The sequence below is a fragment of the Mus musculus genome, chromosome 10 (genome assembly GCF_000001635.26).
Source record: "Mus musculus strain C57BL/6J chromosome 10, GRCm38.p6 C57BL/6J".
NCBI classification, from domain to species: Eukaryota; Metazoa; Chordata; class Mammalia; order Rodentia; family Muridae; genus Mus; species Mus musculus.
In genome coordinates, this window is record NC_000076.6 from 22,706,194 (window position 1) to 22,733,048 (window position 26,855).

General features: G+C 43.0%; 1 protein-coding gene and 1 non-coding gene across 5 annotated transcripts in view; both read right to left on the reverse strand.

The window, feature by feature from the left end:
- Tbpl1 (TATA box binding protein-like 1) overlaps positions 1 to 26,473 on the reverse strand; it is a 28,790-nt gene extending 2,317 nt beyond the window's left edge. The window contains exons 1-6 of one of the 4 annotated variants that reach the window (XR_001779520.2): positions 25,590 to 26,473; positions 5,721 to 5,898; positions 3,164 to 3,246; positions 2,953 to 3,016; positions 1,578 to 1,681; positions 84 to 1,490 (exon numbers count right to left, since the gene is read on the reverse strand). Coding sequence is in view for 2 of the 4 variants with exons in the window: in XM_006512730.4 (XP_006512793.1) it covers positions 1,396 to 1,490; positions 1,578 to 1,681; positions 2,953 to 3,016; positions 3,164 to 3,246; positions 5,721 to 5,855 (481 nt within the window). In the remaining 2 variants the exon portion in view is untranslated. Of the gene's footprint in view, positions 1 to 83; positions 1,491 to 1,577; positions 1,682 to 2,952; positions 3,017 to 3,163; positions 3,247 to 5,720; positions 5,899 to 24,922; positions 25,530 to 25,589 lie in introns of those variants that run through there. The other 3 variants (XR_001779519.2, XM_006512730.4, NM_011603.5) reach the window with 3 other exon arrangements.
- On the reverse strand, positions 23,179 to 23,239 carry Mir7663 (microRNA 7663). The gene has a single exon (NR_106123.1). It is a non-coding gene; the product is annotated as a microRNA 7663 (primary transcript).
- Positions 26,474 to 26,855: the final 382 nt, after the last annotated feature.

The window sequence follows — 26,855 nt, forward strand, 5'->3', positions numbered from 1 at the left end:
CATGCAGCTACCCAAGCTCTGGCTCTTTCATTGTAGAGTCTCAAAGTGCCCAGCCTCACGCCAGCACTGAGGTGACCACTGACCTTGGAGGTCATCTAACTCAGCAGGATTCTGGGGCAGGCATCAGGTGATGAGGCCATGCAATGTAGTAATAATTAGCCCACGGAACTCGATCATTTACATGATCAAAAGGAACATGAAAGGGAGAAACATTTTCTTAAATTTGTGAACAAAAGTGTCCCACTAATAATACAACCACCCCTTGAAAAGCCATGAAAACGTAGACACCTGCCGATTGTAAGCTTCCCCAGTACTCATACAGTGTATTCTGATCCATTCCTTTCTGGCTTCACCCCACTGTTACAGCGCTCTCAGGAGCTATACATTCATAGGACATTCTGCATGTATGCATATATGGCATAGTAATTAATCAGGTAAAGTCATAAGGTGTTTAACCAATCATCTATCAATTCGATAATTATACTTAAAAAAAAGTTAACTACAAAGTAACAAAGTATTGTAATTAAGCAGGTTAATTTTCTTAAGTTTGTTATGTTGCCTTGTTTATCACCATTCCTCTTGCCCCTGAAATATATTTACTGAATTAAGTCCGAGTCTCACCATGTAGACCAGGTGGCTGTTTGAGTGCTGGGATTAAAGGCATTAGCTACCACATCCAGGATACTTATACACATACACATTTCTTTAGGTTTACTCCGTGTTACCCTGCATTTAAACTATAGGGGAATCTAGGCTCAGAAGTTTAGAGGTATCTGAACTAAGAGAGCAAGTTCTCGGCCTCATTTCTAAGAGGAGCCTGGCAATGACTGCATGGAACGAGCTAAACTGCATCTGAGCCTCCATTCACTGAGAATTAAAGACAACTCCACGAGACTAATGAATCTATCTTGGCTCATTTTTGTCTTCGGGGCCTGATTCCTAAAGCATGTCCAAGTATAATTTAATATCACAGTGCACTTAAAACAAAAAAACCCTGCAAGCAAAAGCCCCCCTGGACATGCAAACCTAATGAAGCGGCCCCCTTCCAAGTGCCTGGCAGAGCCAAATGAGACTCTGAAGCCCATGGAGAACATGGCAGGCCGGAGTTGCTTACACTGACTATCTACCTCCAGACCTTAAAAAATGAGCTGCTCCTACATAACTTTAATGTACTATTGCTTAAGTTAAGAAGTTAGGCTAGAAAATCATAGTGGGATGTTCCTATTCAAATGTCTGCAAAGTACAGTCGAGTGCCAGGTGCTAACGGAGACTACGTGAGGTAAGCACAGCCATTTGAGTGAGCGTGAAGAATGAGCCTCGTGAGGGTGACCTTGAGAGCAGACACAGGACAAGCTATGAGCAGAGATCCCCAGTGAGGACGCGTGCCGCAGTTACCTGTCACTGTGATGCTTCCTGTTGAAAATATCTGTAATGTAGCTCTTAGAGACTTTATCCGATAGCACACGGCAGGATGAAGTTCAGGTTCATAGCTATATAAAAACACAATTATGTTTCGTCATTTCTACAGAATGGCAGCTTCAAACTTTGTATGTTATCTCGATTCTCAGAAGACCTACCTGGCATGAGGTCTATTGTTCTTTGTAAATTCTGGCAAACGGATCTCAAAGGGCATGTTACACACTGCCAAAACATTCACCACCTTAAAATCTGTGAAGATGACCTGCGGGAGAGAAGGAGAACGCCGCACGGTATTGTGAAGCACAGAAGCGTTCTACTACGGCAATCTGTACCAAATACCGTTTCCCAGGAACACTGTTATGAAGTGGTACTGGCATAACTGAAACTGTGCTTGTTGTCTTTTAAATTTTATGTGACTAATTTTAATCTTGAAAATGGAATATTTAAAACTGAGACAAGAGCTAGAAAAGGAAGGGAGTTAAAAGGAATTCCAGAGTCAGAATGGAAAAGCTGTCACTTGAAGAATTAATACTCAGAGTGAATGCTGGGCTCTGAAATTCACTTTAGAGGCACTTCTGTGGTCCCTGTGGCTGTTCACTCGCAGAGGCTGCTCTTGACACTAGTAAGCTTGAGCTAGGGAAAGCAGCCTTGGTAGTTTTGTAAACGTTAACAGGTGCCTCCTACTAACATCTTCTAAAAACATTTCTCCCTTTTTTCTCATTCTCTACCCCCATACCCCATGTGTTTCTGTGGTGTATATCTGTCTGTGGCAATGGGGGTTATACTCAGAGCTGTATACATTCCAGGCAAGTCTCTCCCACTGTGCTATATATAATATATACTCCCAGTTAAACATTCTCCATAAACCACAGTTGTAATGAGAGCTACCCTCCAACCCAGTGCCTGCACAAAGCAGCAGAGCTACAAATGTCACGGCACCACATCACGGCTGCCTATGCCACATCACTATGCACTGTGGTCTCCACCCTTCACTGGCACTGCACTCCTGTTTACTTAATTTCTACCTACAGCCCTACTCAAGAACACTTCAAGGACAGCTTACTGAACGTGACCTACCAAGCCACTGTAAGTGGTCATTTTATTCACGCTTTGACTGTATCAAGGTACTTGAAAGTTGACAAGGCAGTGAGTGACAGGAGAGGGCGCTGCCTAATAGGTCTGTTAGCAGGGCTCTATAGCTCTCTAACCATCCTGAGCTGGTATCTTGAGGCAATCAAAAGACATTTCTGATGACTGCACGGGTGTGGTGAGGGAGGTAGGAAAGCTTGAGTTCGAAGAGCAGAACATTAACATGTAAGGAAACAAATTATGGGGAAAGCACGATTTTTTCCAAATCTCCAGAGCCATACTTTGTTATCAAATGTTCACACTGTGTGTGAAGGGCAATATGAAGAATCTAGAAAAAGTTCAGCAGAGAAGGATTCCTGTGATTTGTTTAGTCTACTGAACGTCTTAATTTATAAAATTAAATCCTTGAACATGTGCAGTATGCATAGTTTTAGAAAATGTTACCTGAAAACCTAGTTTCTGCAGACTACGGGCTAAACGTCTGGCACCAAATTTAGCTTCTTCTTCACTGTAGTTGAAGTAAAAAAAAAAAAATGATGATTAGTGGCACAGAGAATGCATTCTATGCTGAAAGCTGAGGCGCTGCAGTCTAGGGAAATGTCCTCCCTGGGGCGCAGAGTGGAGGGCACACGGAGTTCAGCCAGGCAGCACTCACCTTGTTGCTCCAGTGCAAATAATTTTTCCTGAGGACCAAATTGTAGCTGTAATTCTAGGTTTTCTAAGCTTCATTAATACTTTCTGGAAAAGAAAAATCAATGATCTGATAAGCATTGGTCCTGACACACATCTCTGTCCTATGTGCCCATGCTCTTCCCCACATGCTACGCAGGGCTGACATGACTACTCAGCCAGTTACCATCTTCAAGTCCAGGTCAATACTCCACACAATCAAAGTCTCATGAATGACTTAGAGGCGGATAAACAGACCCAGGAAAAGGTCTATACACGACTCTCCCTGCAGAGGTCTTTCCTTGCTCCGTCATGTGCACATCATCACAGTACCATACAATGCAGGCTGAGGAAGATGATGTTCAAACTAAAATAAGCTGTCAAATTTCAGATGCGAAACCGTGAAATGACATCATCTGACACTTAGCTATTACTTGCCACCTCAAGACTGTCAGCTTAAATTCTTATTGTACTTTGCTTTTCTGATGGAGGGCGTCTCTTTAGGTAGCCCAGACTGGCCAACAATGCATGATTCTATACTCTGTGTGAGGACTACAGTCGTGTGTTTTGGCACCTGACTTTCTGTGTATTCTTCTTATTTTTATTTATTTATTTATTTGTTAAGGGAAGATGTTATTACTAACACATTAAAAAAAATCTTAATTGGCCAATGAGATTTTGGTTTTGTTGAATTCACCTCATTCTTGAGTTTCTAGTTCTAAAAACTGGAGATAATTTACCTAGGGTATACAGGCACTTAGGTTTTTAGAACTTAAATTAAACCTTCAGATACATCCCTAACTTAAAAAAAAAAATCTTTCGTGTTTGAAATGTAAATAAAGAAAATATCTAATAAAATATTTATTACAAAAAAACTTTTGTGTGTCTATGACATATACATGAATGTTCATACGTATGTGTGTGCAGGCACACACCGTCCTGTGACGCACTGGCTGGGCCATGTGCCCCAGGAATTCCATCTCTGCCTGTCTCCCACAGGAGAACAAGCAGCACCGCTCGTACCTGGGTTGTCACATGGTTCTGAGAATCCCAGTGCACCAAGACTGTGCAACAAGCGATTTGCCCACGGAGCCACCTCCTTGGTGTCTAGACCCTATCTAGTGCTAGGTCTCCTACGGCAACTCCTCAGTGCACCGTGGAGCCTCAGCACTCAGCCTTGCTCTCTCTTTCCTCCCTACTCCCACGTCAGTGTGCTTTCTCTCCTCAGTCTTCCCCCTGCTGGGCTAAGTATGTATGTAATGTCTGTTAGAGGAAGGATGCGATGCTTGCTGTGCTGAGTCTGGCTTACTCCCCTTCACTGCATGTAACAATGACATGCTCAGCGTGCATGTGTCAATTTTCTTTGTCCTCTCATCTGAGGACACCTAGCTTGACTCTGTCCCACCTGTCTCAGAGGCTGAGTTTACAATCCCATCAGCAGCGTGTATATAAGGGGCCACATCCCTGCAGCCGCAGTGCTTTGAATGAGAATGCTCTCCATAGGCTCATAGGTTCAAATACTTGTCCTCAGCTGGTGGCACTGTTTGGGAAGGAATAGGAGCTGTGGCCCTGGAGGAGCTGTGTCACTGGGGTTTGAGGTTTCAGCAGCCCAGGCCATTCCCAGTGTCAGTCCCCCTATGACCCTAACTCTGCCACACGCTTGTGGATCAAGATGTGAGCTCTTGCTACTACTGCCTGCCTGCCATGCCTGCCTGCTGCCATGCTTCCCACCAGAACTGCCTGAAACTATAAGCCCACAATAAACTCTTTCTTCTATAAGTGACAGAAAAGAAACTAAGACACTAGTCGCTGTTGTTCCCTTTTCTCTACGAGCCATGTGGACTAGGGTGACTTTTATTTTGCATTTCCCATGTTTCTACTGTTTCCTGGCTGCATTTTTCAACATGTACTTTATCAAAGCCAAATGCATATCCACTGTCAATATAGCTGACATCAAATCACTAACATTTTGTTACTTATTAATAACACTAATGCTTTTAAATAGATTAAAGAGGTTTAATAAAACAAAATCTTACACGTAGGTTAAAACACGAATCACATTCTTTTTTTTTTTGTTTGTTTTTTTTCGAGACAGGGTTTCTCTGTATAGTCCTGGCTGTCCTGGAACTCACTTTGTAGACCAGGCTGGCCTCGAACTCAGAAATCTGCCTGCCTCTGCCTCCCGAGTGCTGGGATTAAAGGCGTGCGCCACCACACCCGGCACGAATCACAACTTATTTTATTTAGCAACTTATTTTTAAAAATATAACTTAGCTAACTAAAAAGGAACAGGAAATTTACATACAACAGAATTAAAGTAGGGTTTGAACTAGGGTATACAGCCACCAAGATGCAAAGTCAGTCCTATCTCTTATCTGTACCTGTAATCTCCAGGAGAAGGGCCATTTCTACAGGGCTCCATGCTGCCCAGTTACACCTAGCATAACAAGGTGCTCACAATTCATCTGCACAATACAACAGTACCACTCAAAGCATGGTCAGATCAGGCTAGAGAGTGCACACACTGAAACTCAGACACTTACCCCAACATCACGCTTATAAATTACATTTGCTCCCTCCAAAGCAATCTTCCTTAAGTTCAAATGGCATCTTGTTCTAAAAACACAGACTACATTTGTAATTAAAATGTCCAATGCAACATCACTGTCTGCATCCATTGGGGTAGTTTAGAAACTTGGTTCCCACCACGAAGATCACATCCTGGGAGAGAAAACAAAATAGTCACTGAAATTTTATGTTCTGCCATTTTCCACAAATAATCTTAAATGTCACAGTAGGTGCAAAAAAATTATCTTTAAATAACTTTCAATCCTTAAAAACCAGTAACTTTTACATGCAAGAATCACCCCCATGTTTCATGTGTGCTCTAGTTACAGTGAGAAGCCACGCATATCACACTCAAGGACTGGACTTTGTGGCTCTGAGTCCTTGTAGGCACAATACAAAACCCTAGCATTTAACAAAAGGATTCAATTCTGTGCTGTGAATCCCTGCACTTAGGAGGCTGAGGCAGAAGGACTGCCCCAGGTTTAGGGCTAGCCTTGGGCTAATAAGGTGTGGCCCTATTTTAGAATATTAAGAAATAAAAATTTCTAAAACCTGTATACAACCATATAGTATTCAGTTCTATATATTAACCAAACCATAACCTGACTGTATGTTTTCTTGTATCTTTGGCCTTTAATCTGCATATCTTTCATTTTCTGTTCCATGTGTACATTTGAGCTCCTTTAATCCTTCACTTAGGGTTAATGTAGCCATATTTCTAAGGAGAATTTTAATGGTTATAATTATAGAATCCCTTTTTTGTACCATCCTATTTGACCTGAATACCAAGATTATATCAGTTTTAGAAAACTTAGGGTAGTTCTTATTGTTTTAAAATTCTCTGGAAAACAATATAAAAGAGCTTATTTTCAAAATATTTGAACTTGTTATTTGCTTGAGATTTTTGGAAAACGAATTCAGTATTGTTGGTGTTTTAAGACAACAGACACTGTTTCCATCGCTCTACTGTTTGGTTTTCCTCGGTTGTTCCTGAGCGGTGCCTACCCACCTTGCTCTGCAGCTCACACTGTGCAGAGGTGAGTCCTTCCTTCCTGTGCTGAGTAAGCTGACCCTGTCTTTGCAATTTTTTTGGCCTATGCTGTTTCATCTCTGAGATCTGTTCAATACATCTTCTAAAGTGAAAACTACTTAAGCTTGAATTCCTTTCTCTTTTTTAAAATAAACGCTGAAGGCCATCATAATGTGCTGCTTCAGCGTTTTTCTACCTTGGGGTATGTTTTCACTGCCTGTCAATTCTAGTAACATTTAAAACTCTGTTAGTGTTTCTTGGATGAGTTATTCAAAGTTTATAATTTTATAAACATTCTTTTCTTTTCTTTTTTTAACCTTACTAGTTAGCAGCTGAGGAAATGCTAACTTAAAAGAATGTGATAACATTTATCATGGCAAATAACTGTCCTAGCTCTAATATAAACATAACAGTATTCTCTTATAATTTAATATAGAAATATTCTACAAAAGATACTGTGATAGTGGGTTATCAGAACCTAATATATAATATATATGTAACATGTTTTATATATATATATATATGTGTATATATATATATATATATATATACACACACACACACACATATATAATACACACACACACACACACACACACACACACACATATATAAAAAATGGAATTTCTGCCAGTTGGTAATACTGAGCTAAGCAAAGAATAAATACAGAGAAATTGCTAATAACTAAAAGTAACTAGTTTAAAACAGCATAACACATACTATGAAATATACTTTTATTGTGTGTGTGTGCGCATGTGTGAGCATGCTTTCAAAGGTCAAGAGGCATCAGCTCCCTTGGACCTAGAATTATAGGTGGTTGTAAGCTACCAGGTGGGTGCTTATATCTGAGCTCAGGTCTCTGCAAGAGCAGTAAGTAACACATACTTAATCCCTGAGCCACCTCGTCAGCACCAAGATATACTTTATGAATCGTACACAACACAAAAGCTTAGACAGAGCTTCATGTTGCTAGTGTGTCTAGTGACTCAGATTGGTCAGTGGTTAAGAGTACTGGCTGCTCTTCTCAGTTCCCACATCGGAGGCTTACCAACATCCTTAACTCCAGCTTCAGGGACTCTAGCCTCCCCGGCCTCTGTGCAGCACACACTTAACTAGTATGGAGGCCTGGAGAGAATTTATTTTGGCTGTGTGTGTGTGTGTGTGTGTGTATTTATGAATATATGTGTATATACACACACAGATACATATCATATATACGTATCAAAATGTTAATGTCTCTATTCAGAGCATTAGCATTTCTGGTAGAATATGGATTTCATTTTTGATTTTGAACTAGGCTTTCATGTAGCTTAGGCTGTACCTGAGGATGAGCATCAGCTTGTAATTTAGCAACTGAGCTATACGCCAGCTCTGAATCTGAATTCTTAAATCAACAAATCCATACTCGGCTTACTGTTAAAAAGTAAAGTAACTTCAATGTAGGTATCAACAGCTTGCACACTCTCTGTCTAGGCCTTACATTTAGAATGGCTTAACTGTTTTATCTCATTTTCAAGGAAATGCCAAGTATGACTTTGATTGGTCAAATATCTCCAAATAAACTGTTTAGAATTACAGCTGTCTTGTTTTCCTGAAATGCTACGTTCCTAGCACTCTGTAACATACACACGGAAGCAGAGCGCGCCTTCCCCTTGCATTGACTGTAGACAACACAGCATCTATCTTTAGGTCACAGACTTTCTAGCCTAGTGCTTGGTATTCACTGCAAAGCCACTGCTTCAGCAACTGCAACCTTGGATCTCCTGCAGAACACTGCCCCCTCCTGGCTCTGATGACAAACTTCATCAGAAGCAACCACACCACATTTTCCACAAGAGACCACAATAACTGCTGTCATAAAAACAAAGCACAAATAACCTTACCTTCCAATGGAAAGCCAAAAAAGTCAAACTAAATAGACCTGCTTCCACACAGCACAAGAGTCTTGCTACTCGAAGACATTGTGTTACAGCGCGGGTGTTGGGAGGGGCTTCAGAGGCTTGACCACAAAGTTAGCATCCATAATTTGAGAACTGGCCAACTTAGGGCAAAAATGGTAACAGACCAATTTACAACACATACAAGCCCACTCACACAGTCCCAAGAGAGCTCTCTTTTCTAAATGTCAGACAAATCAACACAGTTCCACACTAACACTGTATTCTCCACAAAGCAGCCATCCCACACTCTGATCCCACCCCGCTACCCAACAGTCGCCACTCCTCTGAGAAGAAGAATCCTACTTTGCCTTTTAGGAGAAGGTTCTTTCTCATCTCTGAGAAGTAGCATAAACGACAGAAGAGGGCTCGGGCTGTGGAGCTGGCCTTAACTTTGTGGAGTGATCAGTCACCTAGCTTTCTCCAAGTCTTCAGCTCCTCTTCTGTAAACTGGTGGTCATATGCATGGCCAAGGGAAGGTCATCAAGAACAGAGCATGGGCAGATGAGTCAGTCAAGAAAAGACTTGGTCTAAGGTGCTGGCTGTCTAGTGAATGCAAGGAGAGAGAAGCTACGAACAGTCACAGGAAAGACCCCAGAGTACACAATACAGGCAAAAGGAAGTCTGGAACACCAAAGAGAACAAGGAAACCTGTAGCAGAAAGCAGTCCAGAGGTGAAAGCAGCCGAGAAGGCGGCAGAAATGAGCTGGATTTTCAAACCATCACCTGGCAATGATGAAAATGTTAATAAGGTAGATAGGATTTATGAAAAGGTACGGGCAGCATGGGTGATAATATGAAAAGAAAAGCAATTTGTTGTTTAAACATTAAATTTTGATATATTAAGCTTATAAAAATACAGTATTATGTAGTAATTCTCTTTATATAGAATGCATTTTAATTTCCACTTAATGTCATTTGACCTACTCTAAACAATATCAATGAAATAACAAAATTTATATACTTGTTATTTTCTCCAAAAGCTTGAAATAAATAGTACTGTTGATACTTCAGAAATACAGATACATTTTATACTTAAAGTAACTATGTACATATCCTTACATTTAAAGGTAATAAACTGAAGAAATTAATAATAATAAAAAAAAAGAACAGAGCATGTAGCAGGTACCAAGATTGTGGATGGCTTTTCAGTTAGATATGGTAACTGAACACTGTTGAATGAGTTGGTAGCAAACTCAAGCAAGTGCTGTTACAGCAACAGGTGGAAAGAACTAGATCCTAACAGGTTTGACAGGGCCAGCACACAGCATTCAATGGGCCAGAACCTGGGTAGCAAAACTTTTACTGGAACTCAGCTATGCTCACGTTACCATAGTTACCATAGTGACTGCAGAACAGGTGAATGGTGCTGAGCAAGATGTGCAGGCCTAAACTGTTTCCGATGTGCCTCTGAAAAAGTGTGATTCCTTCCTTGGCTAATCCACTAAGATAAATAAAACATTTAACACAAAAACACACAAATTCCATTTTAAAAATTAAAATTAACAGAAAGTATCCACGTACAAGGTCTTTGCCTGGACTCTTGTTGAACAACCCAGTATAAAAGACATTTAAGGGTACCATCAATGATCTATGCAGATCTACTTGATTTGACATTAGGGAATTACTGTGAATTTTAAGGGAGACAGCAGGAGTGGTTATCTAGACACCTACGCTAAGTTTTAGAGATTTGCAGAGGTATTCAGGTATTGTCATGTAGCTATGATCAACTTGAACTTTAAAATACAGTAATCTTTCCCTATTAGAACCTAGCAGCAGATCTGTTGGTGTCCAGTGTCTCTCAATGTCTGAATCTTGCCACACAAATCTGTACAATCTCATGGGAAAAGATGGAAGCGTGTAATATATACAGACTCAGGAATTATACACTAAGTTTCTATGTTAACTCTAGCGTTCTTGTCAGCCTAGATATTCCCTCTCAAGGCTAAACTTCCTGCACTCCTTCCTGTTCAAGGGCAGCAGAAGGACAAAGGAAGGGCATTACTACAGGGCCACAGTACATCGGCCTTAGTGAAATGAAAACCATAACTGGCTGGCAGGTACCATCCTATTACAGAGACATTCCTCTACTTGCCTGAATAGCGTATATCCCAGGCTTAGATTTTTCTTTTTTCCAAGTATGTAAGAATAAGAATTTCTAGCATACCTAGACTCACACACACACACAAAAAAACCCAAAGAAAAGGGTATGTTACCATATTACATAAAGCACTGAATAAATGCTGAAGCAAACATACTTCATTAAAAATTAATGTTCACAACAATATGAAGTAACCAGTACCCCCCAAGGTCTTGTTTCTAGCTGCATATGTAGCAGAAGATGGCCTAGTTGGCCATCATTGGGAAGAGAGGCCCCTTGGTCTTGCAAACTTTATATGCCTAAGTACAGGGGAACTCCAGGGCCAAGAAGTGGGAGTGGGTGGGTAGGGGAGCAGGGCGGGGGGAGGATAGGGGGAACTTTTGGGAGAGCATTTGAAATGTAAATGAAGATAATACCTAATAAAAATATTTAAAAAATTAATGTTCACTATACACACCTCTACCTATTAACTATACTACTTATTCTAAATAAAATCCCTTCTACCTGTAAACACAGCAATGGGAAGTCTGGGAAAAGAAAGTAGTCATTGCAGGTTCAAGGCCAACCTAGGCTACACAAAGTAAGGCGCTCCTAACAACAACAACAACAACAACAACAACAACACACAGCCTGAACACTGGAAGACAGATGGCATCCGGGTAAATAACTTGCATTAAAATGACTATCATATTTTTTTTTAAACCTATTCTACAGAGAAGGCTAGAGAGACAGCGTTTGTTGCCACCAAGTCTGACAACCTGAGTTCCATGGGACTCACATGATGGAGGGAAAGAACTCCCAACAACTTGTTTTCCGGTCTGACCTCCACACACTTGATACAGCCATGTGAACATGCACAGAGAAACAAATATAAATGAAATGTAATAAAAACCTTTTTAAAAAATTTTTATTTATTATACATAAGTACACTGTAGCTGTCTTCAGCCGCACCAGAAGAGATATCAGATCTCATTATAGATGGTTGTGAGCCACCATGTGGTTGCTGGAATTTGAACTCAGGACCTAGGGAAGAGCAGTCAGTGCTCTTACCTGCTGAGCCATCTCACCAGCCCAATAAAAAACTTCTTATTAAAAATAGTTCTCTGGATTTTGGTAACTATTTACTGAGCACACAAAGCCACACATAAAAATGAGTGTATTTAACTCTTCAATGATATCTTTCGGCAATGGTGCCTAAAGGCAGTGGAGAGATGTAAGTACTGTTCATTTTCTGAATGAGACCACCGCTAGGACACTCTTCTCTAGGCTGTGGAGCTGCCTGGGAACTGTGCTGCCACTGCCTAGCACCTGGAGAGTGGATTTTATTATAACCATTGCTAGTCAGGGAAAGAAATTCTAACCTTGAGTATGTTTTCTACAGAATACACTTTTACACCTTCATAAATTGAACCAGAGTAGGCCAGGAGCCACCCACATTTTACTAAATACAAATTTAAATTTGGGGGCTTAAACTTAAAGACATACAAGCCCCTTATTTTGTATAGACAAAATGTATTTTAGATATGCCCCTTACTACTTTAAGTAAACTCTGATGGCTGACCAGTTGTCAGCTGGATAGGATCCAGCACCCCTACAGGCCGAGCCTCCAGGCATGCTAGATCAGGTTAACCAAGGCGGAAGAGCCACCAGCCACCGACTGTGGGCAGCAACACTCCCAGGCTGAAGGGAGCAGAGCACAGGCACTCTCTCACTTGCACGGTGGCTGCCATGTGACCACCTGCCACAAGCTCCTGGAGCTGTGTCTTCTCTACTGTGACACATGACTGTAATCCTCAGCTGTGAGCCTGAATCAACCTTCTTGCCCTGAAGCTGCCATTAGAGTATTTTTGTCACATTAACAGAAAAGGAAGCAAAACACTGCTAGCCCCCAACTCTCTGTATATGTATACATGTATTTTCACTCCCTTTTGAGACAGTCTCACTTATATAGTCCTGGCTCTCCTGGAACTCATTCTGCAGACCAGGCTGGCCTCAAACTCATATAGGTATCCACCTGCCTTTGCCTCCCAAGTGCCAGGATTAAAAGTATGTGCCACCACACACTGCAATAAATGATTTTTAAGAAAGCATGTCAGTTCTGGTTACATATGAAATACTCAATCTCTGTTATGTTTTCTTAGGCTGTTAAATTCACATATTTATCTAAGCATATTAATAAATAAGATGGTGATCATATATAAGTGCTATCTTATAAAGTTACCAAAGGGTTTTGTAAAAATCCATTGACATGGGCTAGAGAACTGGCTGATGTTCCAGAGGAACCATATTCAATTTTGACACTCACACGGCAGGTCACAACTGTCTTTAACTCCAGTTCCAAGAGATCTGACCTCCTTTTCTGACCTCGATGGGCTCCAGGCAACATGTGTGATGCACATACATATATGCAGGCAAAAACCCCTATACTTACAAAATAAAGCAATGATAGTGATATCTTTGACAACTTGAGATACAAAACTAGCCAATACCCCATGAGTTGATTTTCCTGCATATTAATGAGGGTAAGCTCTTTAAATACTGCTAACCAGTTATACTTCTTTAAAGATAACTTTTATATCAAGGATCATTTTTCCCGATTCATAAAGCTCTTATATATAAATGTTAGCCAGGTTATCTATTCCTTCTGCTGAAAATGAATTCACTGTATTTCAATATATGGCTAGTGCCTCCTTGTTCCATAGCTCAGCATCACTTCTGTTCAACCAATTCTGTAACAAAACACTGGAAATCTAAGCCTGAGCCTCAAACTGGGATACAGCAATTCAGCAATGATGACTTGGGAGAAGGAAACAGCAAGTGTTCTTAACTCTGAAATAAGTTTAGACCATGATGTAGTAGTGGCTATTCCTGGTTGTCATCCTGACGATATCTGGAATGAACTACAATCCAGAATTGGAAGGCTCACCAGTGATCCTGATCTTGAGGCTGGGAGATACAAGTTTCTGACCTGGATCTTGGCATGGAGTCTTGAAGCATAGTGGCTATGAATCCCAGGAGACTAAGGTAAGGAGATCTCTGAGTTCAAGGTCATCTGGGGCAAATCAAGTTCCAGGCCCAGGTGTGGTGGTACACACCTTTAATCTGGGCCACACCTTCTGTTGGAGACCTACATAAGGATGTTGGAGGAAGGAAGTCTCTTTCTCCTCTTTGCCTGCTTGCCTTGTGGGACTGAACAACTGTTAGTTCCTTGGACTTCCATTCACAGCTGCTGCTGACCACTGTTGGGAGTTGGACTACAGACTGTAAGTCATCAACAAATTCCCTTACTTAGTACTTTACTACTAAGTTCTGTGACTCTTAGAGAGCCCTGACTAATACACATGAACTATTAAGACTTGAAGGGGAGGCCAGCATGGAGAGTGGGAAGAACTATAGGGAGAAAACTGCAGAGGGAGAGTGGGTCAAACTGTGTCATGTTTGCTATTTATCCCAGTTGTGGTGATAAGCTAGAAGAGTGGGGGTGGGGAAGGACATAGACATAAATAACTACCACTCTGCAACAGGAGGGCTGGAAGATGAGATTGGTAAGGAAACCTATCAGCAGTCTAGGTAAGAGTAGACCAGAGTAGCACTGGGTGACAAAGAAAAGCTCAAGAGACAGGATAACAGGACTTTGCAATAGATTCAGGGAAGAGAAATGTGGAAATGGAGGTGATATTAGGTCTCTGGCTAAGGCTCTCATTTTCTAACACCAAAAAAAAAAGGCCTTGGATTGCTCAGGACAACTTGTTTGGAACATTTTTAGCTCCCAAATTAAAAATTGAGCAAGGAGATCTCTTAGTACTACTCAATTGTCGTTGTGAGACATCCAGAGTGCAGGAGACTACTCAGTAAAGCAATCTCTTATGAGCCATATGATGGGGAGAAGCAGAGAGGAGCTGCTGAACAGGTGCCTCAGTGTCCCCATGTGTAAAACACAGCACAGAGTGCATGCTTGGCACTGCACTTGTACACAGTAAGCATTCAGATTCAGCTATTCTTACTGTTACTATTATTATCATCTTTTCTTCCTCTTCCATGAGCAGAGAAATGTTCAAAAATGGAAAAGGTTTCTGGTGATTCATTACAGTCTTCAAGCTTTGGAACACAAGAATACTTCCTGTGTCTTTAAGTTTAAAAGCAAGAAGTAAAATAACGCATAAAATTTGATGTACCTGATCAATAAAATTAGTATGGTGGGAATATAGATTTAGCCACAAATTTAAATATAACTGCAGCCTTAAATAAGACTATTTTTAATCAAAACCCTTGGTGGCTACTGACTGGTCAGCCTGGGACTGAGATGGCTGGCAGAGGAGCAGCTGTGCGGGGATGAGAGCAGGAGCAGCAAGGGCTGAGCGTGTGGACTGCACGTTACCAACTGATTGCTTTGCTCAATTTCACTTAGGTCCCCACAGAAGCCAGAAAGCTATATATACTACAAGTATAGACATTCAATTTGAAAATTAAGCTTTAAATACTCAATATATTTTAAGGTGCTACTTCTCTTGGGTGGGTCATCTTCCACAGGTCTCTATCCTCACTGATTACAGACTGTGGTTTGAAACACCAAGACGGGTGGGTTGGCGCACACCTGTAGTTCCAGTAACCAGAAGCTAGAGGGTTGCTTGGAGTTGAGGCCATCCTGGGCTACAGGATGAGTTCCAGGTCACCCTAGGTTACAGAGTGACACCATAGCTTTTCATAGTCTTGTCTCCTCCTTAAATCAGACATCCTTATTGAAGTCTAATGTAGCCCCTCAGAAATTAAATTAATAGTTCCAGCAGTTATGGATTCCCTAAAACTGTGGGAAGACAAACATCTCTACGTGCTAGAGGAGGATGCTGTTTTCTTCCTATTTTAAATATGTCACGAATCTTAGACGCTCCTCCTGGAGTGTTCTGGGCTTCAGTTGCTATCTATGAACTTCACGGCTGGCTCCTATGTCAACCTATCAGAGACTTAATTTCACATTTCCACTGTCTACTAGGTTAAAACAACTCACTCAAGTCAAAGCCCCACAATTCCACAGGAGCACTGGAGCTGCTTCTACTACTGTCAAGTGAATGGAGTGGAGTCACTCATGACATCCCCAAATCTCTCAATCTTAGACATGTATGTACATGTCAATCTCACTCATGTATGGCACCCCAGCACGCTGGAGGCTGGGGGTGAGGACTCTGGTTGGTTTAAGGCTAGCTTGAGCTACCTAGAGAGCTCCAGGTTAGCCTGGGCTCAAGTGAGACCTACGCCACCCCTCTCCACAAAGCTTCAGAACCCTCCTTCATCTATCACTTTCCCTCTGATACTCAGCTAACTTCAAATGTAGCTTTATTTTCTGTGTCCAAAGCAAGAATTATTTTTAAGCTTTCTTGCACATCATTACGGCAAGAGCTCTCCTACTACAACTTTTCTGTTTGCTGTCTCCAATATCAAACAACTACTAGAATTCTCTTTCTAACTGTACTATATCCCTACTTTAAACAAATGAACAGACATACAGCAAACTCATGGCTCTCTTAGACAAACAGAATAGGCTCTAATGTGCTTGGCTCGAAGTGCTGTGTGCTTCCCATCCCCTTTTGCGTTTATAGCTGATTTACTTGAAACCCACCCTTACACGTCTGCTTTACAGCATACCACTCGAAAGAGAGGATCCCTTTCTGCTTGTCCCCATTCCTTCAGCAAACAAACTCTTACTCCAACTGCACATTTCCTGTGTAACTGCAGCCAACCAAGCCCTGTGGGTCTGCAAGGGAGGATCGAACCTCTTAGCAGTTAAGTCTAGCAAAAACCAGACAGCAAATAAGTCAACAACGAAATAATGAGAAATTGTGACCCAGGAAATAAACAAGACACAAAAGATGCTCAGGAGAACAATCCAGAAAAGTACTTTCTACTACCTTCAGAAATGAGTTGAGTTCACAGAACAGGAGGACACCCCAGAAACTGTCTGTGTTCTGTCAACTGGATAGCAAACACTAAGCTCTCTTGAGAAACAGCTCAATTTAAATGTCTTTAGGTCTTGGATCTGTAACTTGGTTGCTGAGCTAAATGAATACTTTTGGAACAAATCAAGGAATTGCAGGACAGAGTCTATTCAAGGTGGCAATAAGTAACAAAAACTAAGATTTAGACTAATTTATAGGTAGCGCTTTAGTCATAGTTTTCCTTTTCCCCAAAATTACTCCATTCTTCATGTCACCCAAGGAACCTAACTTGTGCAAATCTTAAAGCTGTTGGACGGTAAGTGTCATCACAGAATAGCTAACCTGTCCACTCTGTCATGACACTGTTTATTTCACAGATAACACTTGTATTCCTCTATTTACAAAGGGAGGAACAAACAAACAAACCCTCAACAAGACAAACTAAAAGTACAGTTTCAACGCTAGACTCGTGGCCCTTGAGCCAGAGGATCACCAGGTAGTGTCCAGTGAGGGATACGCAGCAAGATCCCACCCCACTGCAAGACAAACAGATAACCGTTTCAGACATCTGAAGCCTTCTAATTTTAACAAAATCAGAAAAACCAAAAAACTGAAATAGAGATGCACTTGTAGGGCAGGGTGGAGGCGGGGCAGGGGCAGGAACAGGGACAGGGACAGGGTCTCTGTGTAACTGCCCTGGCTGGCCTGGAACTCACAGAGATCCCTCTGCCTCTGCCTCCTCGGGAGTGCTGGGATTAAAGGTGTGAGCCATCATGCTGGGCTCAGGAAGCACATTTTAAACATAAACACGACTAAGTCCTCACTTGCTGCTTCTCAGAGGTATGTTCTGAGACACACTCAGCCTTGTGCAGCCTCCACCGAGACCCACAAATGTTCACATCGAGATTCCCACTATGCATTTCAGAGGAAGAGCAACATGCTAACTATCCGTGCACCTAAACGAAGGCACAGGAGAAATACAAGGTAGCGGGAAATTTTCATATTCTCATTTCATATGATAAGGCCACCATCACCTACGCAGTCCTCCAGTGACCACAGCTTCACTGGACAGCATATGAACTGCCCAAGCAGGTCTGCACTGCAGTGAGTTTAGATTACTCCCAAGCTTTAATTTGCCATATTGTAACTTATGCTAGCAATATGTGCTAAGAGAATCCGAGAATTGTCCATACAGACTTTTTGTTTGAACACATGTTCTCATGGAGCTCAACATGGCTTCCAACTCACTGCAGCTACTGCATAGTGCTAGTATACTAGCGAAAGCTAGGGTAGTGAACTTATACTGCTCATCCCCCTGCCCCCATCTCCCAGCGCTATGATAGGCACAGGCGTGCATGAGTGTTTAATCTGTTATGTCATGTCAGATCTTTGAGCCTGTGCCGTCATAGGAGCACAGAACAGAGAGTACTTTTCAGAGCAGTACGCCATGTCTGCTGACTATCTATGAATTGGTGACCATTTTCAACATGGCTGTGCTTCCATGACCTCCTGAAGTGAAGATCCTGCGATGTGGCCAGGCCGTGATCAGTTAAAGGCTGCCCCAGGCTGTCTGAAGCTAAAGGTGAAGGTGAGGATAAGCACATGATGCACAGCAGTCCTCAGCAAGCGAGTGACAGCAGCTCTGTGGCTCCAGGAAAGTGTCTGGCAAAGGGATGGGGTGAGCCTTTTCCACAAAAGCGCCAAGCTCACTGTGAGTTATCTGAGGCTCAGACTAACCATAACCCATCTTCATACCTGTAGCCTTGGCTAGAGAGTAGCTTTGTATCTTTATATCTATACAGCAACATCTGCCCTCAAATAGTAAGATGGAAGAAGGAAAAAAAACCCCCAAAAACAAAACCAAAAACCAAAACCAACCAACCAACCAACCAACCAACACCACCGGGGAAACCCTTCTCCAAGCAGGCAAGCTTTATTGTAAAGAGTAGTACTAACACACTGCCATCGGCCTCTCGTACCACCCACCCCTCCTTTCTTTTTGAATGGAGTCTCAATATGTAGCCCTGGCCAGCCTGGAACTTACTATGTAGATGAAGTCCTCAAATTTACTCAATCCACCTTCCTCTACCTTCACTGAGATTAAAGCTGTGAGCTACTATGCTACACGAGGCTCAGGACCTGCCTTCTTAAAACTATTCTCACACTGTCTTCAGAGTATCTAAAGTTAAAGGAGCTATAAACATAAGTTTGGGTCAGAGAGCAGAAAAGCCACAATCATTTCTCCTCACATCTCTGTCTCTCTTTTGTTGTCTTAGGATCTGGGATCAATGTGGCTATGAAAAAAGGGTTAACCAAATCTAATCAATACAAGACGGATTCTGACTTATCTACTTGCTCAACAAATCACCAGGATCTGCCAGACGTCACTTCCTTTAATTAGGAAAACAAAGCCAAAGTCTTATCTCTGAATACAAGCATACTTGCGAATCTCATGTGTAAAATGCAGCACAAACTTGGAAAAAGGAACTACAGAACTTTACCTCTACAAATGTGGAGACTCCTTGCTTTAGTGTGTGTGTGTGTGTGTGTGTGTGTGTGTGTGTGTGTGGTATAGGGGTGTGGGGGTGGAGACCTGACTGTCAAACGTGGGCCTGACACATACTGAGTTGAATTCTCATCACTTTGAATGGTGGGATGGTATATAGTTTATAAAGTTATTATTTCAACAAGAAAACAGGACTTAGATATTAGACAAAATAATATTTGAAATCTTCTTTAAGCAAAAAGGTTCTTTTTCTGGCTGGGCTCACAGTGATCTCAGTGACCCTCCTGGCTCAGTTTTCTGGGTACTGAGACTGCAGGCATGCTCCACCAGGCTCTGCAAACTTATTATTATTTTAGTAGTTTCTAGTGTTCAACTAAACTATAAGACTTGGACTTAACTTTAAGTTAGCTACCTTTTTTTTTTTTTTTTTTGGTTTTTCGAGACAGGGTTTCTCTGTGTGGCTCTGGCTGTCCTGGAACTCACTTTGTAGACCAGGCTGGCCTCAAACTCAGAAATCCGCCTGCCTCTGCCTCCTGAGTGCTGGGATTAAAGGCGTGCGCCACCACGCCCGCTAAGTTAGCTATCTTGATAGTCAAATGTAATTCTCAAATTATTCCCCAGGTTAGATAATTTCAATATTTGGTTTGCACCTTACCACAATTTAAAAAAAAAAAAAAAGTTTTCAATTCTAAAGCCCTTTTGAAGTCACAGGCACAGAGCAACAGCTTTTTCTTCTTCTGTAATCCTGAGAGAGCTACTATACAACAACTGTAGTGGCATGGAAAACTCAAAATGACTGATATGGGCACTAACAAATTTCAAGTTTATCATCAATTAAGGTACGTATACAATAACAATGCTTTCTAAAGAAAGGCCCGTTCTGCCAAATGAATCAATGCGGCCTGTTTCTTTCATTCAGAAGTACTACAGAGCAAAGCAGTCAGGCCCACAGGGAAACAGCCTTTCAATAGCTGTAAGCAGAGCCAGACCAGGCTTTGTTGGTTTTCCTTTTCTAAGAAACATAGATGTCTGGCTTTACTTAGCCCATCTGCCATAAGTGATAACCAGATGCTCCTGTGACAATTAGAAATTTTCAAAAGTGCTCCTCTACACTAAAACCTAATAGCACAGATGAGTTCCACAGCCTGGGATCAAAAGGAACGTCAATAATGTAACAGGACGTCTGGGAACAGGAGAAAGACGCGATCTGATGAACACGCCACAGAGGCCCAGTGCTCACAGACCTGCTCCTGCTCTCTCCGCCTCACATGACCCTACGTTCAGATAGTAACTCCACATTGCAGACAGTGATGTCACACCATTAACAAAAGCAGAACCCTGATGCTCAACACAGGTGGCTGCTAAGTAGGCACTGTCCATACGTTTAATATATGAACTCTAACACCAAGAAAATGTAACCAATCCTGATCAAGTTACTGCCTTACAGCCAAGAGCTTCAAAGTTAGTAGAAGGAAGGTTGACATTTTTGAAACTAATTAATGCTTCATTTAGTGAGCAAACTAGCCTTCAACCAGGCCAATCTACACACAAAGCTGTCTGTCATGCTAGGCACCATTAGTGCTAACAAGTCATGACAAAATGCAATCTGTAGCACACCATCTAATTTCTCTCTTTCTTTCTCTAATCTTGTGTGCACATAAATGGGTTTGTGCCTCTGTGTGCACCTGAGTATGGATGTCAGACACAGGTCCCCACCCTCTCCACCTTATTTAAGACAGGCTCTCTTTGGATTCACTGCGCTTCTGACAGGCAAGCTAGCTCACAGGCTTTGGGGACTCTTCAGTCGCTGCAACCCTCCTAGACACAGGGTCACAGGGTTATAGACACACCACATCCTCTGACTTCACATGGATCCTGGGGATCTGAACTCAGGCCCTCACAAGTGCATACCAAGTGCTTGTCCCAATGAGCTTTCTCCCTTGGCTCAGGACTTTCTAATAAGTAAGTAAGTTAAAATAAGCTATAGCCAAACCTTGTACTGTATGGGAGGCGGTGATATTTTAAAGTTTCAGTGACCCCATCGGAAGAGAGATCTAAACTGCCCAAGGAAGACACTTTGATGTAATGTTTCAACATTTAATAAGATTCCTGGTAACATGTTTCCTGACATAAACCCAGTCATTCAAGATAAATTATCTTCTATGTTAGCATTTAGTCACAGGTAAGACCAGGTGAGCAGAATTCCCTATGTGGTCTGACTATTTACCACCGATGACATACTCCTAGAATCTTGCTTTTTCACACCTATAAAACAGCACATATCCACATTCCTTCTAAAGAAAAGACAGAAGGCATCTCTTCCACAGTGTACTCCAAAGATGCCACAATCCTGTGTCTCCTGCTCAAGGGGGGAGCAGTCAGCCCTTCTTTCTAGTGCTTGGATTCATTAAAACAGCCCGAATCATGCCTCTGACGGGCTGGTGCCTATAAATGCACCACTACACAGAGAGTAACAGACAGACATGACACAGGAAGAATTAGGTGTCAGAAGTCTCTTCTCAGGGCTCAGGCTCCAGCACACAACATAAGTTTTCCTTTGTCCGATAGAAAAGCCCCTAATCAGTAAAATCAACAGGTTAGTAAACAGTCAATCTTCAAAACACACAATATGGTGACGACTCAGTGCTGACCTTCTAGAAGCTTCTTGTATCAGGCATGATGGTATCTATAAACCAACAGTTATAGTACCAGAGCATATGTAATACAATATCTGACACTCAAATTCACAACCGTTATGTTACCCATGTCTGTCACTTCTCTGTCAGCTACACACACACAAAAAGTACACTTCAAGTGGCACCAGTCAAAAAAAAGGTGTGAAGTAAAATGGACAGAAACTTCAGGAAAATTTTATAGCTCAAATGTCAGCTAAAAATCTTGACACTAAAAGCTTTAATTTGGAAACATGGTTAACTTTCTACTCTAAACTCTTCCAAAATCAATTTAAACTTACTCTTCATAGTAATAATTTCATCACATGGTTGCTGATGCAACAGAAAGAAATTAGTCACCAAGGTTACTTACTTGGTGTTTAAAACATCCTCATGTCTATTCAACGACATTATACAGAATTTGCTACCTTTTAAATAATGTCACATTTCTGATGAGAAATGAAATTTCAAAATATTCAGTTGTGTCCCATGATCTGTTGTACATTATAGTGAATTCTGCACACTTCTCACAGATATACCCACAACATTTTTCATCAGACTATTTTTCATCTTAAGAAAAACATGTAGAAACCACTTCTGCACTTCCTTCAAAATTGCAAAATGTAATTTTTGTCAAATATTCAGACGTAAAATGGTAAGATAGGTGTTGAAAACAGCTTTAGACCAAGAATTACAAAAAAATAAATAAATAAAATTGTGTTCTGTTTATAACACACAATGGGGTCTGTAATATCTTTTTATCACCAAAAGTTACTGTCCATAGTAACAGTAGTACCACAAGGGCTTCTAAACACACCATTTATGAAGAGCTCAAGTATTTTCACAAGCTTTATTTCAATACAATCTTTTGAGTCAGAATGAATTTGAAGCTTAGCAGTTATCCTGAAATATAGAACATCTGACATGTCCACTCCAATTCTTCCACCAAAAAGGGTTCATATGACAATTCAACCAAGCACCATTAATGAAAAACATATATAAGCCTAGAGCATGTGCTGAAAGCTCCCTAAAGCAGGAAAAAAAAACACCTCAAAAAACCAAAAAGTATAAAAAAAGCACTTGTGATCAGGATACAATTAAGAGAACATGGAGTTCTGGGGCTAATACCATGGAAAGCCGAAAGTAGATTAATGAAAGTTAGATGCTAGAATTGACCCGTATTCAGGGACCACATGAGACTGCGGTCTCAGCAAACAGTCCAGGTGAAGTAAGACTAAAGGCAGCGCTGATGTGCGGGGAGCTCCTTATGATCCACACTGTGAAGAAGTCCCACGACAGTGGATGATCACCAAGCAGCCTCCACAGAACAGCCATATAAAAATAAGAAGCAAAGTCTCACCCTGGCTTCTAAAGTACTTTTTCATCTCAAGAGTTTTAAAACCTAATTTGATTCCAATGTTCAACTCTCCAGTTCTTTTAAAGGGAAGCCGCTCATCTTCTTGTCAACCTGGAAGTACTTCAGCTAACAACACTGGACCCCAGAGTCCCAGTTGGAAGCTTAAAATGAAACACAGGACTTTTTAAAATGTACCCTGCCTGGCTCCTCTTCACGAAACAACACAGCACTAGATCATTACAGCTCCTGGCACTCGTTTTGGGAGCACAAACTATACAAGAGGACTGGCAGTAACGGTGACATCCTTTTGCTTAGGAGAAGCAACTGAACCTGTGGTTGACATGTTGTCTATGTGATTATCAATCCTGTTTGCATCATTAATCTTCAACTGTATGAAAAGCCTTGCTCCTACTGACCATAAAAATGTTATCACCGTAGAACGTAACCTTTCCGGACCACAGACATACTTCACTTACTGATGGGAAGTTCAGTTTTGTTTTGTTTTTTGAGACACGTACTATTATACCCCTAAGCAGGCCTTGGACTCACGTTCTCCTGCCTCAGCCTCCCAGAGGCTGGGATCCCAGGCATGTGCCACCACACCCAACCTAATATGGTTTAGCAAAGTATAAAACCAGTGGTCTGTGATGCAAGGCTTTAGAACACAAACTGATGAATATTTCACGGGGCGTATCCAAACCCTAAATAATTCTTTCAATCAGACAGTGCTAAAAGTCACTTCTTGATTTGAACGGACTGCTGTTTTCTCAAACTTGGAAAGAGACTGCAAATTCTAGCCAGAAGATTGAATGCCCTCCTTATTTACATTTCCCTTTTTCAATTACCTAAGGGAATCTGTTATGGCTTCACACACAAGTCGCAATTCTAAGCCATTCTTCTTAACCACAAGTATGCCAAGCTCACACTAGTCACTGCCAGTCTCGCTCTGCAGGTGACAGATGCAGTAAAGCTCACAGATGTGGACTGGCTGCAGCTTGACACTCGGTGCAATGTACACCCTGGCAGAGCCTGCAGATGCACAGCTAGCTCAGCAAAGGGAGTGTTTTCTATTTCAGTCATTTCCCATTTTATATACTTCTAGGACCCGTCCAGACGATTATGAAGCGATTACCGCCCCCCACCTTCCCACCTCTCATCCCTGCTCAACCCTATTCACAATTCATTTCTATCTTCCCGCGTTCCAGATCCTTCTTGCCGAAGCTTAATTCGGCCACTACTATTATTATAGAGTGGGGCTCCCGGCAAGTGCCAGAAGCGAGAGGCGCCGGCGCCGCTATTTAGGGGAGCCTTCGCGCAGCTGCTCCAAGTTTTCCGAGAAGCCACCGACCCCTCGCTTAGTGTCACGGTCCCTCTTTCCCCCGGGAGCGGGCTCCAGAACCCGGTCCATCCCTGCCCGCCTTCCACCGCGAGGCAGGCGCGCCCCACCCCCACCCCGTTATCCCTACTGGGATGCCCGAGCCGCTTGGCCCGTCCTCTCCACTAGCCGGTGGCCCGCGGCGCTCCCGTGCTCGGGTCCCCGCCTCGCACAGCTTCCCCGCAGCCCAACCGGCGCGGAGACGCCCCGCGGCAGCTCCAGGCCCCGCGGGCCCCGCACCCCCATCCCCGGACCGCCGACGGGGTTACCGTGGGAAGACGGGGCGGTCGTAAAGGACACGGCGGCAGCGCTGCTGCTGGTTGCGTCGGACGCGGAGAAGAAGCTGGAGGACAAGGATGAAGATAAAACGGGTCCGCTCCCCAGTCTCCATGGAACTCCCGCCCAGGCCCGTTGCTAGGAGCCCCCCAAGGCTCGAGCTCGGTTTCTCGCTTTGTTGTTCCGGGTACAGGGCGGCCGCCGCTTCCCCCGCGACAATAAATAGACTAGACGCACGGGGGCATAGAGGCGGCACGAGGCGGCTAGAGCGCCGCCGGACCCAGGAGCTCCGGGGATCCCGGCTAGCCACTCACTTCCGGTTCTCGCTGCTCCCCTCTCCGCCCCAACCCCTAGCTCCTTCCGCCTTCCCGAAGCCGCTGGCGAAGTCCTCCTCCTGCCCGCGGGCTGGGCGAGGCGGAAGTGGCCGGAGGGCGCTGGGTACCCGGGCTGCGCTTCCCTGAGCTCGCCCGCCCGGGGTGGATTTGAAGCCCCCGGTTTATTTTCCAGCTCCTCGTTGGCGAGCAGCATGACACAAATGGGCTTTCATTTTCCTGTAAACCAGAACTGTGCCTGGCACCCAACCGCCTGTACCGACGAGCTCAGCTAGCAGCCACTGGGCCCTTAGTCGTGACCCCGGGGTGACGGGGATCCCGGCCTTACTCATCGAGGGCCCCCGGCGGCGTGGCGGGAGCAACAGGGCTAGCAGGACGCTGGCGACGCACACTCGCTGGCTTGAACGGCCGCACCGGGCGGAGTGCGCCCTCGGGATGGCTTGGGCCGTGCTGCCCGAGGAGCGAGGCTCATAACGGCCGGAGCGCAGCCGCCCGCGCGACCCAGCTCTTGCCCTTGTGGGCTCGCTCTGGCCGGTGGTGGAGGCCAGCGGGTTAAAGGTCACGTGAGCCGTTTCCTTAGGTGGCTTGGCCTCTGACTGGAGCCACTTGGCCTTTTGAGAATGACTTAGACTGTCATCACAGGGTTTAGACGTGCACACCTAGTAGGGAAGTTTAAGTATTTGAGGGATAGCCAAGGATGCCTCTTTATCTCTCCTCCCTACTCTTAAAGTGTGAAAACGCGCGCACAACACACACACACACACACACACACACACACAGCGCACTCGAACGTTTTAAAGCCCTGAAGGACAGATTTGCTTCAGTTCTCACTTTTATTTATTTATTTTTTTGAGCAATATTAAATAGGTGTACTTTGTGTGGGATAGGACGAACAAGAAGCTGGGTGAGAAAGTCATGCCTATGGTGACTGATTTTGACAGATTTAGAAGGGATGGCCCTGAGAGGAGAGGAAAAGAGGATGTTGTGGTCTGGCTACACTGGGGCTGGCTACACTGGGGCGTGGAGGTGTTAATAGGAATAGGGCATGGCGAGTATAGCTAGGAGAAAGTGACAAGATAAAGTTGGAGGGGAACGAAGACCCAAACTCATCTGCACCTTGCAGACAGGAGTTTGGATTCTCTCCCAAATGGAGAGCAACGGGGTATGGTTTAAAAAACAACAACAAAAAAAAAAAAAACAAAAAAAAAACAAAAAACAAAAAACCGATAACCAGAAAAAGCTCTATTTTTAGGGGCTACTGCCCTGTTTAGAAGGCAATTTTACAACAATGGCGACTGATTCTAAGGTCTTTGATACTTTCCTTCAGGCAGCCCAGCAGGATACCTGGAAAGTGCCCTCTACTTTGGGCTGCCTTTTGTTATAGCCAAGGAGCCTTCCTTATAGAATTGGATATAGTTGGCTTGCAAGTTCCACTTGCTGTGGTGCTGGTTTTGATTGTTAGCTGATTGGATTATTCTTTCACCCTAGATGATTAGTAAAGTGCACTTTTAAGTGTTCTCTGCGATGATAGCACCTTCAGAGACAACTGGATTGCTCTCAGTAGAGCCATTACAGTATGACAGCATTGTTACAT